The sequence below is a fragment of the Aricia agestis genome, chromosome 8, assembly GCF_905147365.1.
Source record: "Aricia agestis chromosome 8, ilAriAges1.1, whole genome shotgun sequence".
NCBI classification, from domain to species: Eukaryota; Metazoa; Arthropoda; class Insecta; order Lepidoptera; family Lycaenidae; genus Aricia; species Aricia agestis.
Genome location: NC_056413.1, coordinates 1,568,710 through 1,585,833, shown reverse-complemented (window position 1 = coordinate 1,585,833; position 17,124 = coordinate 1,568,710). Strand labels below are relative to the sequence as shown.

Genomic DNA, 17,124 nt, shown 5'->3' with positions numbered 1-17,124 from the left:
GGCGTAGAGTAAAACGTACCTACGTTTTAAAAAGTTTTTAAAACGTAGATCCGGGCTCGCATATAGATAGCCTATGTTATACAGTGGCATTTAATCTCGTTCTCGGTGACGGTCCGGCGATGGCAGTGGACAAACGCTCGCTGTAAATTTTTCATCGAACAATGTTTACGAAATAAATTAGATACTTTCAGAACCTCAGGTGTGGGCTAAGCAAATTTAGGGTTGGTTGTATTATCGAGGGAGAAACAACTTTATTTAAATTTACTAAGTTTTAGCGTTCATAAACGGGGATAATGTTTGAACCGTGTGTAATATTATACTCCAAGATTTATTATGTTGGATATTAAAGTAGGTGTTGTTTCAGCGCTGATATTTTTGTATATTTAGATATAGATAAAAGTATGTATTTATTCGTTAATGATCTTACTAGCGAGGCGATTGCGTAGCTATTAGGGTATTATTCTCATAAAATGTCATTTCGATTGGTATCTGACTCACTTCCAAGTTCCACGCACCCATGATATCTTACACACGATTGTGACAGTCAGTGTTATTCGAAGTATCATACTCGGACCCCAGATCAATATCATCTATAAATCGCTGCCTAATCGCTTCGCTCGTAAATCGCCAGCCTTCAGCATTGAAAAGACGTATATTAAGCTCCATTATAATTATAATGAATGAAAGTGCCTTCCTTTTTGTATTATAGATATTTTTTTTTTAACGCCTCCGTGGTCTAGTGGTATAGAGCGCGGCTCTTGACTCGGGAGGTCGTGTGTTATTTCCAAGTTTGGTTAGGACAATGCAGGCTGATCACCTGATTGTCTGACAAGTAAGATGATCCATGCGTCGGATGGGCATGTAAAAAGTCGGTCCTGCGCCTGATCTCTCGCCGGTCGTGTCGGTCTACCGTCCCACTGGGTTATGAGAGTAAAGGAATAGAGAGTGCTCTTGTGTACTGAGCACACACTTGGGCACTATAAAAATTACTCCTGCGTAGCTGGCCTGGTTTCAATGAAACCGGCCACCGTCACCGAAACCGGTGTGGGAGCTATTATTATAGATAATATTTACTTCCTTATTTGGTTTTAGAACACAACTCAGTTCTCAATTCCATTCCAGAACCCCATCAACACACGCGACGCGACTGTCGCAGCGATATCGGATGCGCAATATGTCGCACCGCTGATACAGAGCGGCGACTTACTGAGCGGGGGACCGAAGGTGACGAGCGACGAAGACGGGCCTCGACGACCGACGAAGACTTACCTCTATGTGTTCGACTATCAGACAAAGGATGGATATTATCCACAGGTAAATAAATAGTCGACTTGAGAGATTGCTATGAGGTAATTTGGATAGTAAGAGAATAGTAAGAAAGATTCATCAGTTGGTCATAATAAGCCCAGTCTTGTCGGTAAAAAATAATGTTAAAACCTGGGGGGTGAGCCAAAATCTTTTCGTTTTCGCTTCGTTATAGAATCGCCGATGATAATGTATGGAATTGACATAAGCGTTCGTTAATATGACGTTGACATTCGACTCGTCTTATGTCAATTCCATACATTTTGATCGGCGATTCTATAACGAAGCGAAAACGAAAAAGTTTCGGCTAAATGGCCTGGTAAGCTAAGACGATTTCAAAAAGATCATTATCGGACATAATATTATAAAAAATCAGTTTATGCAACCAATTTTTTTTGTCTTATACGTTTGTTTACTCGGATTTCCTTAGTAAATTTACAAAATCGTCTTGACTACGGGCCTGTGTAGCATAGCTACAGACTATGTTATGGCTATGCGTAACTTTGGTTTGTAAGTACCTAGTCCATACAACTAACTTTTCATCCATACATGTTGATCCATATTGGTACATGATGAACCAATACAGACGTTAATTACTAGCGTTTTGTCTATGATTGACGTAAATTGCGCGTGGTAGGCGCAATCAATAGTCATTATGGTTATCGATTTGCCCAACATGGAACCCTAGCATGAAAACATAATAGTTTATGTCATACTTTTTCTTTACGGTGGTCATAACTAAACTTATACGCTTGTTTTATGTTTCTGATGGGGGTATACAGGGAAATAAGGAAAGTGTGTGATACCACAGACATAGATCAAGATAGATACCGCATGTCGCTCCATTTGTATGAAAACGAGCGTGCCACTTTCTCCTACCTACTCTGACGTACCGATGATAAGTAACGTGTACATCATCTAGGCCAACGTTTCTATTAGAATTTCTACAGCTTTAAACAGCATTTTTTTTTTCAATCCGATTGAGTAACTTTAAGCGCAGACTAAAGAACAAACTTTTGAAAGACGAGCATTGCTCGTCGTTTGGGAACGCGATATGGCACGCGAAGTACATACACATGCGGTATCTATCTTGATCTATGTCTGTGGATACCGATCATGTTTTGTTGTCACTTCTGCTGACAGTTTCCGACGCGGGAGAGACTGGATGTCCGTTACGCCTTTTCCATTTTCTTTTCTCACTTTCTAAATGAATTATTGTCTCTTCGATAGCTTTTTTAGAAGAATATAGGCGCCAATATTTTCTTGTGACAGAGTACTGTGGTATGCCGAATGCCGATGTATGTTTAAATTTAAATGCTATTTTTAATTTTATATTAAGGGATAGATATTTATAATAGGCTTTTAAAAGTAAATAACTTTACTAATTCTCTTCACAGCAGCCAATAACATTTAGGGGCCTGTTTCACCACTTCCTGATAAGTGCCGGATAAGCTATTCACAACTTAACTTAACAGATAGAGTATGGCACATCTGTCAAAGTTGTGGATAGCCTATACCTTATCAGGAAGTGGTGAAACAGCAATAAAAATTCTTAAAGAAGATCACGTGATAAACGGTCCCTAAACTCAAGTCCATTTCCAGCGTCTCGGCGCGGTTCACGGTGAGGAGTTACCGTACATCTTTGGAGCGCCCCTGGTGGAGGGGTTCGGCCACTTCCCGGAGAACTACACGCGGCCGGAGATCGCGTTAGCCGAGTCCATGATGCTGTATGTCGCCAACTTCGCCAAGACTGGGTAACTAGTTGTTTTATTGTGATTTTTTTTAATAATACGCAAAAGACCAAGGTCACCAAAAAAACTTCTTGAAGGTTGATTTAATTACTTACTAAAAAGATTTTATATTTCAATTGGTTTTTGTTGAAACTCAATGTTATGAAAATAATATTTATCTATTGAGATAGATATACTTACTTAATATTATAGATAACATCCAGTATATTAATACAATTACTCATGAGTCATGGCTGTAAGAAAATAAAGTGTTATTATTTTAGAACATGTTTGTGTCCCTTATTTAAAGAGGTAATTGTGAAAGAAGCAGCGCTGAAAGAGTTTTTTTTTTAACTTATATGATTCTATGATATGTGACACTCTTAACTCTTTCAGACAAACTTATTATAACACATACATACCCTAAAGCAGGGATCACCACCATTGCATGCGGACCAAGAATTTTCGAAGATAAACTTCGTACAAATGAATTTCGGTCTCGACTTACTGATGAACATCTTCAGGATTTAATGTCAGTAGCTAGGTACCAATTTCACTCCAAACAAGCAACAAAAATGTTCACCTTTCGTATTGATTGTAAATAAATATTCTTTACAAAATGTGTTGACCGCGAAGGTCATTTCATTTCTTAAAAAGGGACCCCGAGTGAAACTAATGGGTGACCCCTGCCCTAAGGTATTATCACTTGTTTTCTTACATACTGTATTCAAAAGGAGATTTACTGATATATTATATATATACTCCAGAAACCTTCTCCAATTGCTTTAAAGATGTATATATTTACTACAAATGGAATTTTCGAAATTCCATCCCCGAGATTAAATGGGGACCAAAGTTTGTATTCCAAGAATACTATTTCAAGGAAAGCTTTTATAGGCTTTGTGTCAGCTACCTCTATCTCCATGTTCCTCTATAATATATGGTTATTTAAAGACTTCTCGTAATATCTCATTTTAGAGGTGATTCGCATAAATTTTGTAACAAATGGAGCAAGATCTTTTGTGCGTTATTGGTTTGGGGTGCATTTAAGTGGGCCACTAACTAAAAAAATCAAACATCGTCCTTCTCTCTTCACACTCACGCCCGTCTTTCATATGTCAGGTGACAAAGGACGACGCGGAATCATCACCAATTTATCGAGTTATTAAGATTTTTTTCTTACTAACTCGAGAAATATACAACATTTAAAAAAATGCGCCAGGTCAGTGTCTCAATGGGGGAATTTTATACAATGTGTTGAAATATTAACTTAGTTTAATGCACGGTTATGGCAATATATGAAAAATTCGTGAAATATAGATGCATCTTTGTGACTTTTTTCTATCGAGAAAATGTTTAAATATCGTGTTTTCGCTCAGATTAAATCCATGGAAATGTAATGTAGTATCCATGTTAAGAAAATGAAACAATTCGGGGCTTATTTTCAAAATATATAAAAATTAATTATAAAATCGACAATTTTGGATTAGTCGTCCCCTTAAGTGTAAAAATTATAATATGCGATGTCACCTGCAACTCCGTTGTGCCAAAATTGGTTTATCGCTTGGGAACCGTACACATTTTGGGATAAAAAATATTGACTTGTCCGGGACTCAAAGTATATCCATACCAAATTTCATCAAAATCGGTTCAGTGGTTTGGGCGTGTAGAGGTAACAGAAAGACTCACTTTCGCATTTATATTAATTTCAGTATGGATAATTTACACTGATCAGTGCTGATTTAGCTCAATAAATACACACTATGCTGGCGATTGCTATTGTATTGTAAATCACTACTTATCCTATGTCGTATCTTGCTTATCAAGTATCTTGTGAAACATCTTTGCAAAAGAAAATAACAAATGTAGGGTGAATTTGCCTATTCAGGTTTAAAAGTGGCAAACATGGCAAAGTTTATTATTATCATTATCCATTACAATAATCGGCAAAGTGCGAGTTGGACTCGCGCAAGAAGGACCACTATAGAGCAAAAATAAGAAAAATATGAGTGTCTTTGTATGGCAGCCCCCCTTAAATATTTATTTTATTTTACTTTTATTATTTTTTGTTATAGCGGCAATAGAAATATACAATCTGTGAAAATTACAGAAGTCTAGCTATAGCGGTTCTTGAGATACAGCCTGGAGTCAGACAGACAGACATTGAAGTCTGAGTAATAGGGTCCCGTTTTTACCCTCTGGGTACGGAACTCTAAAAATGCTCTAAAGATGTCCTAAGGTAAATTACAAGGTTTTTTGTAATTAGACAACCATTAAAATATACAGCCTTATTTATTCTCATATCAATATTATATTAAAATATTTTCTTACTTTAATATTATAACTACGCTTAATGCTTATAATCCAGGACTAATTTTGATCCTATCGGAGATATTTACAACAAATGAACGAACCTAATATTAAACTTAATCCTGAGCTCGTTTAATTAAACGCTTACATTAAATTCTGAGTTTCCGTTAGAATTAGCTTTAAATTAAAATAGAAATTGAAATATTTAAAGTAATTAAGGTATTCTACTTTAGTTTGTGAAATATACAAAACTAAATTTTCCGGAGAGCTCATCGTGTAATTTGATAAGTTTATACGCTAGGCATTTATAAAATTGTTATTAATAAAAAAATTGACGTAAATTTCAAAGTGGATTGTAAAAATATTATGTATAAAATAAAATATAATATAATTAATTTTTAAAGTTATGTTGTTGCTCTCATGAACTGTAATGCTTTTATTCTAATTTTTACGAAGATAAATTTGTTTTTTAGCAAACAAACACACACAATTTTGTCGCACGTCTCCGCTAGTTTAAAGTCGCGCAAACTGTGCGTTTACAGAAAAAATACGCGCATAGCTTTTTAACTGTCATTATTATTCATTTTAATATTGTCAAAATACGAAAGTGTCTGACTGACACCTCTTTATGCGAAAACCGCTTAACAAAATTGTTAGGCTTACAGTCACGACTCACGAGGAAAGACAAGAAGGATTTTTTTCTCAATACGCTTTCCAAATATTGCAAATAAACAAACAGCGACATCTAGTCACAATTATTTTGCCTCTTCTGTAGAATTTACACAAAATAACCATTTCTGAATAGGTGACCTCGATCTTTTAAATGTTTGTGTGCGTTTGCGAACACTTCTAGAACTGATGGTAGGAAGTTACGATGTGACGTCATATGTGACATGTACGAACTTCGCGGTAATGTTCGATGCAAATGGGCGGAAGTTTCGCTTGTGAGTTCCAGTATAATTGCCGAGAATGTAGGGGAAACAACAAATTGTGAAGACTGTTCATTTCTAGAATTTGTATATTTGTATTATTGGATTAGGGTGTTACGAAATGCAATATTGTATAAAAATATTATTATTTAGCTTCTTATCATTATTTTATTACTCGAATTCAAAAGTTTAGTTTTATATAACAAGGAAAGGAAATAAATTCGGACTATTACTATTATTTATTTTTGCATTGCTCCAGTTTTTATTGATTTTATCGTTTGTGTTATACGTTAGCAATAAAAACTTAAGATACAAGGCAACTCATTCCTTATCGATCGCTTTAATCCATCGCTAATGAATTAGTATCACCTGTGCCTCAATTCTACTACAACCTACCAACGACATTAACACTTCATAATATATTTAAATAGGAAGCGGACTGGAGTAAACAAGAAAAGAAGTTGCCTTATTGCTGCCTTAAAACTGTAGATCCCCACGGTAGAGGTTTTTTATAAAGCTAACATTTTGAGAATTTTTTACTAGCTCGATTGCGACAAATTGAATGACCCAAGACATTGAATGACCCAACGAAAAAAAACACTTATAAATACTTTTTCTCACAGTAACCCGAACGACAACGTGCGCGTGGAGGCGCTGCTGCCGGCGTCTCGCGAGAGGAACAAGTTCCGAGGGATTAATTGGGAGGAGTACGACTCGACGCACCAGAAGTACCTCGAAATAGGTCAGTGCCTCTGTAGACGTATGAATGGTAGATGTGTTTTTCGTGTCCTAGAAGTTTTAAGTGCGAAGAAAGTCTTTTTTCCGTTTTTTTATGACAAAGTTTTTGGAGGGTATTTTCGGAAATTGAACTAAACTGACCAGTGCTCTTGGCGTCATTTATCTGATGCCATACTTTAATGTTTAAGCAAATGTCACGCATATTGTAGTATTGACGGAGACTTATATTTAAAAAATACAAAATATCCACAGTTGAAAATATAACCTCCTCCTTTTGGATGTCGGTTAAAAATATTGACATCAATGTCCATGTCTATTGCCAGATATTTCGGAACAAATCAACGGTATGTTGTTTTGTTCCGAAATATATCCACAGTTGAAAATATAACCTCCTCCTTTTTGGATGTCGGTTAAAAATATTGTCATCAATGTCCATGTCTATTGCCAGATATTTCAGAACAAATCAACGGTATGTTGATTTGTTGTATCACTATTGTCGTCATTAGCACTGGCCCGTAAACTGGGCTATGTTTTGAAACATACCTTATATAATGATGACCGTTAGTAAATCTCAAAAATGAGGCAATACAGAATCTGTAACCAAATTTTTCGAGAATCTTTGTTTATATTAATATATTCAATACTATGCTTAATTTTTTGACACTGTATTTCAATCCTTTAATGTGACAATATTAATAGAGAGACTGAAAGAGCAAAGACAATAGAATTAACATCTTATATGGTTTCTTCTAGTCGTTAATTTTGCTTTCTGTTGCGGCGTCTAACTTAATGTACGTCTGTGGTCGCCACTCCGAGCCCTTTCATGTGTCATTCAGGTCGCACCAGATTTGAACACAAAAAGATCTAACATACGCTTTTGAACTTTGCCTGCAAATGTGAGGAGGAAAATTTTCAAAGAATTAAAGATTTCGACTAAAGCTTTGCTTAGAAAAGGGAGTGGATTTCAAAGAAATTCTATTTAAAATAGTTTAGATGCAAAGGCTCAAGAAATGCAAGGAAAAGTTCGGCATTTACAAAGATTAGCTCGAACCATTAGTGAATACCGAAAGAGGGTTTTAAAGCTTGAGAGAATTCTTGACGTCCGCTTGAAAAAATTACTTACACAAAAGTTTAACTTATTTTATAAGTGTACCTAAAACAGATTTCTTTGTTCGCAGGTATGAAACCAAAAATCAAGAACCACTACCGTGCTCATCAGCTGTCAGTTTGGCTGCGACTTATACCCGAGCTTCATAGAGCCGGCATGGAGGACGTGGCCTCCCGTCACAATCTCTTCCGAAATCACAACGAACAGGACCTATACGAAGGCATAGTTAGGCCTGATCCACTAGCGAGGAATGTGGATAACGAACAATTAAAACGAAACGGCACCGTATACTCTGATACGGCACTAACGACCGTAGATACAATTCTAGCTACATGCGTCACCGTCGTTCCTAATGGCAAAGAATTCGCTTTGAACACGACCGACACGACTTTAGCAAATCTAGAGGCGGCAGGCTACGCCGCCTATTCTACAGCTTTAAGTGTGACGATTGCTATCGGATGCTCCCTTTTAATATTAAACGTCCTCATCTTTGCCGGAGTATATTATCAAAGGGATAAGTCGAGGTCCCGCGGGAAGCAGCACAGATTCAACGAAAAACACTTCGAAACAATATCAGGAAAACATTCCCATTACCATATCGACCCGACCCTCGCCCCGAGCTTAGTGGTGGACATCGAGAGGCAAAATAGGAAGAAAATGATGACGGACCCCAGCTTAACGAATTTGAACTTTAAGGGGCCGCTGGACGGTCCAAAATCGCCAAGCCCGACGCTCAGCATAGACAACATGATGTTGCCAAGTAAGTTGGGCAGCCGCAACAGTAGCTTTCGGGTGCCAAACGCTAGTTATCCCCAAGGCTACGCGACGCTGCCAAAGAATCTCAACCAATTTAGTAATTCGCCACCTATGCAGGAATTAAAGCAGAATTTCCCGCCGAACGGGTCCATGTCGCCGGTTAGGGAGGACGTGCGGGCCCAGCACGCGACCCTGAGGAGGGGGAAGCCGTTACACCCCCCGCACCCCCCACACCCCCCGAACCTCCCCCAGGCCGCGATCGACGAGATGCGCGTGTGATTGTAGTCGTGATTTGTAAATATTCCAAAATGTTGATCTTTTTTAGAGGAGTTCACTGTAACGTTTATCGATTAAAGTATTGATTGATTTAAAGTATTTTTCATTTGTCTCATTCAATTGCCCACTATACCAATTGAGGAGTGTCAAAAATATAACGAACTAAATCAGCACCTATAAGAGTTATAAAAGTTCTGTAATCTATCTACTCCTAAAAATACCAGAACGTACCCTTCTCAGATTATTTAAAGTACCCAAACACACTCTCAGAAATAGTAAGATGTAATAGGTGATCCACCTGAATTCTCCTGTATGGTTTGAAATATCCGCCAAAGACACTGTCGAAAGCACACAGGAAATTGGATTTGCCAAGTATAATAAGGCTTTAAATCTCGGTAAATACACACGCCGCCGGCCTCGATATGGTAATAAGGGACAAAGTATTGGGATTGAACTCCTTTGCCGTAAATGTTGAGAATTCTTACAAAATTGTCACGACTTTTCTGCTGACCCAATAAAACTTCCCGAGGAAAGTGGAAAGATTATTTACCGATATTACTATTATGCAAATAAGTCCAATAAAGTTTTGCTTACATTACAATATTCAGATGGCGATATTTTTTAAAGCTTCGAATCTAGAAAAATATATTTCTTGTAGACAATGATAAATTGGATTTCTCTTTACATTGAGTTATAACTATTACGTTTATGTTAATCAATACCACGATTCTTTGCTTATTACTAGATGACGCCCGCAACTCCGTTGCGCCAAAATGTGTTTATCGCGCGGGAACCATACATTTCTCCGGAATAAAACGTATCCTATGTCCTTTACCAAGACTCAAGGCATCTCCATACCAAATTTCAGCAAAATCGGTTCAGCAGTTTGGGCGTGAAAAGGTAAAAGACAGTCAGACACACTTTCGCATTCATAATATTAGTATGGAAGTATAGATTACTACGAATCTACTATAAGCAATAGTAGATTTTTCTTAATAGCAAATGTTTGGTATTTTAATTATTTGGCATTAGCATTCGCTATTAAGCTTTTAGCAAATGAACACTGGATTAAATAAGAAACCAAGCTACTTTAATGTCACATTTAAATAGCACAACTAAGGATAAAGACGATGAATATACGGCTCCAACGCCCCACACTATTAAACATTGTATTAAAACCGCTGACAAAAGCAAATACTCAAGTCTACGTCTCAAAACCTCATGAGTGAAGGGTTGAATGTTACTCACGAACAACGATGATATAAGATGGGAAACCAAAGCAATTAACTGTCGGTAAAGCTGACGTCACGAGGGTACATTACATGACGGGTAATATGCTAATATAGTGACGCCATAGATGACATGAACCAGATAAATCATATTAGGATTGTAACTTTGGTTATTACGACATATATTACATGGTGTTAGTTATTTACATGCTTACAAGCATACTGATAACTGAATTAAACCTCCTTGTACAATCTGTATAAAAAAGCCATTATGTACTTGAATGATACATTACATTGACAGCGTTATTCCTGACTCCTGACCTAGAGCACGCGCTTAAAATTCTTGTCGGATTGTTTATAAGAAAAGGGTATTTCTGGGCAAAAGGATCATTATTTTATAAGACACTATTTATTTTGAACAATATGAAGTTTTCGCTACTTCTAAAATGCATAATATTCATAATAATACACTTTATTCATCCATCCAATACTAAACAATCTCAAATTTGTTTTTCGACCCAAAGCTATAAGATTTGATAGCAAATTATAGCAATTTGGACGTTGATGACAATTTTATTATAGTTATTTATAGAATAGGCCCATAAGCTTGATGTAGGCAATTTAGTTCGTAATGGAAGGAGTCCAGCACACTCTATCTTATAACATCTCGATGATTTATTAGTATGAGTTTTGGCAAATAGCGTAGCATATTATTATAGTGCTATTTCTGGTAATATTATATATCTTACAGGTAATATATAAAATTCTCGTGTCACAATGTTAGGCCGCGTACTCCTCCGAAACGGCTTAACTGATTTTAATCAAATTTTATATGCATATTCAGTGGGTCTGAGAATCGGCTACTGGGTACTTTTTATATTGATAAGTGCATTTGTTGAATAAATAATAGTAAATTATTACAAATCGAGACTGACGGCGACCATTGTTTGTGCGACGGGATAGCGATGGACGTTGCCATGGTGACATACTTACATGACACACTTCAATAAAATAATACGTGCGAAATACTTTATACGGCAAAGAAACGTTTGCCGGGACAGCTAGTTTTTTTATAAAAGTAGACTAAGAATCTTCGAATTCGTGTCGTATCTTATAGTTCAAGTTCGTTCAAACTTGAACTTTACATTAGAAATTTTGTTCTCAACAAAATTTACTACAAAAAAATTGTATCGAAATTCATTAAAGGAACTACGTAGTAATACATTTTTTCACAATAACTACTTTACACTTCAAGTAAAGAACAAAAAAGTTAATGAATATGTCATTAACTTTTTATAGAGAAAAATCTACGTAAGTATGTTTTCGATTTCACTACAGCAGAATGCGTCCTGTACTTCAATGAGCGGTGAGTATATGCGACAGCGCGTACGTGATAGGAGATGAGACATGCATTGAGCACACGTTTGCTTGTAGTACTTAACCGATTCAGTGATGACACGGCAGTCGTGTCATATATATTTTCAACGTGTGGCGTGTGGCACGTGAGCCGTGTCATTTAGAAAACGATTGTATCTCCCTCAAATTACACTTTTGAAGGTTCTACTCTGAACAAAACTATCTTAATTTTCCACGTAAAACAAGCCTATAAAATTCGTTTCTGAATATTCTGTGAATTGAAAAAAAGTAGGGGTGTACTGTTTCTAACTTTGAAGAATTTCAACATATGGCGCGACATATCCAACTTCTTGGCGTATGACACGGCTAAAGTGTCATGAGAAAATCGGTTAAATTAACAACAAACTCTTTTTCTCTGTATTTTATGCTCCTGCTATGGCGTAGCACAGCTACGTCATGTTAAGGCGTAGCACAAATATTAACGAGCATTATAATAGCCACGAAGCTAAAACAAAGCTTCATGATTATAGCTATGGAATGCTACGGCGTAGCACATATATGACATGCTACGGCGTAGGTATGCTACGACATGTTACGGCGTAGGACAGCTACGACATGTTACGGCGTAGCATACCTACGACATGCTACGGCTATCGAGGCTGTTCAACGATTGGTCTACGAAAATAAGTATTCGTTGTTGTATCGGAGAAGACAAGGTTTTTGAGTACATAAGTATCCTAGTCGATTTCATAGCCAATAATATACAATCTCAAAATTGTTTACTGACTCGTTTGTCATAAATTTGAACGCGATCTGTGTGACATAATAATTATTGGACACAACACTTATGACTACGTTAATATTTTGTAAGTTGATACTTGATTATCGACCTCTCTAGATGTACAACAGTAGCAAAGACAAAATTAATATTATACTAAATGGTTAGGTGTGCCGCGAAGTATCTATCTGCCTTACGCTCAAACGCTTTTTTATTTTACATTAAATTTAATAAGAAGATAGTAGGTACCTTGAGCCTAGCAAAACGTTACATATTTTTTATTCTAGATATAATATTATGTACAGTGGGGCTAAAATGGTCCATATTAAGCAATTCATATCAATTAATTCAGCAAATGAGTTGTCAAAACTGTCGAACAGCGAACTGACAAATGTCAAATTAGTTCGAATTACTAGACATGAATTGCAAGCATAGTGACCATTTTGCTATTCAAAAAAATTAATCATAGTATGATTCATAATATGATTCTTCAAACGACCATTTTAGCCCCGCTAATCTCACTACATACAGATGACTTTGTACACAAAGTGACAATACCTATACAGTGGGTAAAATAAAAAATATCGATTCAAATTCTCCACGGTCAAATCCACTCCAAAAGTTTAAAAGTAGATAAGAAGTAAAATCCTGTTGAAGGAAATTCAAACATTACAGTTCTGAATAAACCAGAACTCGAGAACTCGAAGAATGTATTTCGATCTTCAGGTTGTATTAGAAAATATCTCGACTATAAACTATCGTGTAAACACCCTTTGTGTCGTAGTGATGGGAAAACAAACTATCGAGTTTATCGACACGATAAACTGCACCGTAAAGTGGAATTGACGGAGTTTTATGATTATGATAAACCCGCAACCCGAGTAAAAGGGCACAACTCAAAAATCTCAACCTTTGACGAAACGCGTTTAAAGTTTTGGGAACTTCTGTTTTCATTTATCTACGTGTAGCTTTTTTTAAAAACAATAAAAATTTCTATGGCTTTTTATAAATAAAAATTCTTAAATAAAAAACATAAATTATTATTATTCGAAGCCGTAACCATACCACTGGTGGACAAAGGCCTCCCCCAAAGATTTCCTTATTTTTCTCTCCTTCGCCACCGCTGGCCAACCTGGCTGGTATGCCTCCAGCTCGTCACGCCATCTTTTCCTAGGCCGGCCACGGCGGCGGCGTCCGTCTTTGGGTGCCCATCTCTGTTAAGATTCTTTCCCAGCGGTCGGAATGCTTGCGGTCAAGGAGACCCCCCCCCCAATTCCACATCAGCTTGGCAGCCTTGACACTTACATCCTACATCCCTTTCTTCTCGCCGGGTTAGTTCCCGATCCGGTGGTAGGCATCGTAATTTCTACGTTCTTCCAACTTTCAAAATGTGCATTCATTATACCTATTTTGAATAAAAATATATTTTATTTTATTTTAACTTTTATTTCAAAAGAAAGAAATTATTTTCACTAAATTTTATGAATTTAAAATTTTACATATCGTATTCAGATGCTATTAAATTATCATGTTACTTTTTACCTGTAGCTTTTTTATAAATAAAAAAGATTTATTAATAAATTGCACTATATTTTTGTGAATTTAAAACTTTACAGATTGTGTAAATTCATGAAAAAAATTGAATGTATTTTCCCGAAAATTGAGTTTTTTGAGTTAGCCCATTTTAGTACAAAGGGTGCGAACCAATTTATGATGCTTGCGTAGTGATTTATACTTCGACTTTGTATGCAATATGTTGCTTATGATATTGAATTTCCCCGGTAAATATTTATGATTCGATCAAGATATTTGCATACAATTTTGTTTGAGCGTAAACATAGATAAACTATCTTGGCTTTACGATCGTAATCTTCGTGCAAAATGTTAAAGTTCATTCACTTTTGTTTAGAAAACAGATCCAGATAATTAGAATCAAGATATTTTGATAAAATATGGAAAATTTACTAAACCTGTATATATTATAACAACAACGTAGTCCATAGATAATTACAACAGCTTCACACGTAGTCTAGGAGCCGTCAGCCGTCAACTTTTCCGGGAACAATTATATCTCCCTTTGCCGGGTAAGTGTCAAATAAGTGAACTACAGCTTTTGTTAATCCTTTGTACCTAGTGTGTGTGTACTGTGTGTGTTTGTTGTTTTGTCTATTGTGAATACGATCAAAGGCACAAGTCTACCCTTAAAAATGCGCCCAGAAAAGATTTAAATAATATTTTTGGTACTGTTTTAATTAAAATTATTGTTTGCACTGTATAATAATTTGATGAACGTTACTATTATGAGATACAATATATTCCATACTAATATTGTAAATGTGAACGTCTGTCTGTTTGTCTGTCAATCTCTCTGTTACCTCTTCACACCCAAACCACTAAACGGATTTTACTAGTATTTGGGAAGAAGATAAGTACTTTCAGTCTCGGGACCTTAAGGACATAGGATACTTTTTATCCCGGAATTTACGGTTAAGCGAATTTAGGCGCAACGGAGTTGCGATCGTCACCTAGTATGTACCTAATCAGTAAAATACGCAGTATATATTATATTATATACTCTACGATAGTATATTAATTATATAAATATACGAATTTATAATACTACGAAATACGAATATACGATAATCGTATACACCATACAGATTAATTATTATTATTTATTGTCCAAAACTCTACAGCTAATTTTATAATTTTTAATCGAACACACACACAAAGAGAGAGAGAGAGACAGACACACGCTAAGGGTGAAGCCAAACGAGCGTAATTTGTGAGTTGTGAGTCGCAGAATTTCGGCTGGCAGAAATTCTGCTGCATTCAGTTTCATACAAAAGTCCTGTTTGATTCACATTTTGTGAGTCATGATTTGTATGAAAGATATTTACGCGGCAGAAATTCTGCGACTCACGACTCACAAAATTACGCTCGTTTGGCTACACCTTAAAAGTGTATGATTAAGTTTAATTCTTCATCATTATAATTCTCCATAATACGCAGCTTAATCATTATCACCACTAATACTTCGATTGGGGTGTCGTGTCGTTGTCATGTCCCTAATTCCAGGCCTGTCAGCCGTGATCGATCCGTCCTGTCGGAACGCTTAAATGATATCCCAATCGTTCGATAAACGTGATTTATATTGGGACAATCTTGTAAGATACACAGGCTAATACAGTTTAAGATTGTGTATATCTAGTAAGAAAGCTACCTTCAAGAAACAGACTGTAATACGAGTATTATGATAATATTCAAACTATATTTTAGTGTGGAGCGTCCGTGGTCTAATGGGTAGACCTTCGGTTCGCACTCCTAGAGGGTGCAGGTTCGAACCCGGGTGGAGGCGTGTACCTATGAGACATTTTCTGATCTCAAGTACATAATACGGACGCTCGTACGGCGAAGGAAAACATCGTGAGGAAACCCGCACATAGTTGGTCCCAGACGTATTGACTAGTTCTTTCCTCTGGACTAGGCCGACTATGATGCGAGAATGCCGTTTGCGCTTGGGCAACCATACGGACATTTATAAATCTTGTCCCAGGCACTACAGTATTTGAGGAGTGGTTACTCTGAAAAATACTGTATAAATCATCCACAATGGATGTAAGGGCCTAGTTTATTTTATTATATTTTAAGTGCGACGAAAACGTCATAATATTATGTACTTAGGCAAAATGGTTACGTACATTAAAAATATTGTCACATGCAATACTTTACTTTACTAGCTATTCGAAGAGTGGTTATTTCACTCGGAAAATACTGTATTAATCATCCACAACGAATGAAAAATATTTGTTTCATTTAATGAAATGTCTGTCTTTTACCTCTTCTTTTCTAAGCCACATATTTATGGTGATAGCTGATATTATGCAGCTCCCATGTCTCGGGACAGTACATAATTATAATTTTATGAAACAGTCTTATTAACTCATAATTTAAAAGGTACAAAATTATAATAAAAATACAGCAATAATCTTCAGCATATTAACATTCCTTTGTCCGTTAGAAATTTCCAATTTTTGTTCATTATACTCATGTATAATGACTTTTATTTAAATTCCAGCATACATTCAGTATCTCCCTAGTATTTACAAATTACGTTTATTTGTAACACACGCCAATACGAGTAGATCGACAATAGGCATGATGACTATTTTTTTTCTTATCGGTAATTGAAAGACACTTAAAAAATAGAAACATCGTTGAAAGAATGACTTTGATAGTTTAAAAATTCACCAAGATATGACAATTCAAATATCTCATAAAAAAGACCTGCCCGAAACGCTTCATACAAAGTGCTACGAAAGTATGACGTCAGTCTTTCGTAGTTTGTACGCATCGGGAACAACTTTGTTCGACAGGTATATTAAATATTGCGTTTATGAAAGTGGTTTCATAACAAAAGTTGCTTTTAATTGCATAAGTTATCGAATTGTATACAAATATTAAGAAATTTAATTGAAAAAAAATCGACTTGAATATCGAACTTTGAAGGCGCATAACAAAAAAAATACAAATGCTATCAAGCTGAAATTTTGGGAACACTTATTTTTTACCGTGATTTCTATATTTTATTACTAAAATTCGCTAATCT

At 36.1% G+C, this 17,124-nt stretch overlaps 1 protein-coding gene across 2 annotated transcripts in view; it reads left to right on the top strand.

The window, feature by feature from the left end:
- LOC121729433 (neuroligin-4, Y-linked-like) overlaps positions 1-9,236 on the top strand; it is a 92,298-nt gene extending 83,062 nt beyond the window's left edge. The window contains exons 8-11 of one of the 2 annotated variants that reach the window (XM_042117947.1): positions 1,123-1,314; positions 2,908-3,059; positions 6,898-7,016; positions 8,191-9,236. In XM_042117947.1, coding sequence (XP_041973881.1) covers positions 1,123-1,314; positions 2,908-3,059; positions 6,898-7,016; positions 8,191-9,155 — 1,428 coding nt within the window. In that variant the 3' untranslated portion in view covers positions 9,156-9,236. The remainder of the gene's footprint in view (positions 1-1,122; positions 1,315-2,907; positions 3,060-6,897; positions 7,017-8,190) is intronic. The other variant, XM_042117946.1, reaches the window with a different exon arrangement.
- Positions 9,237-17,124: the final 7,888 nt, after the last annotated feature.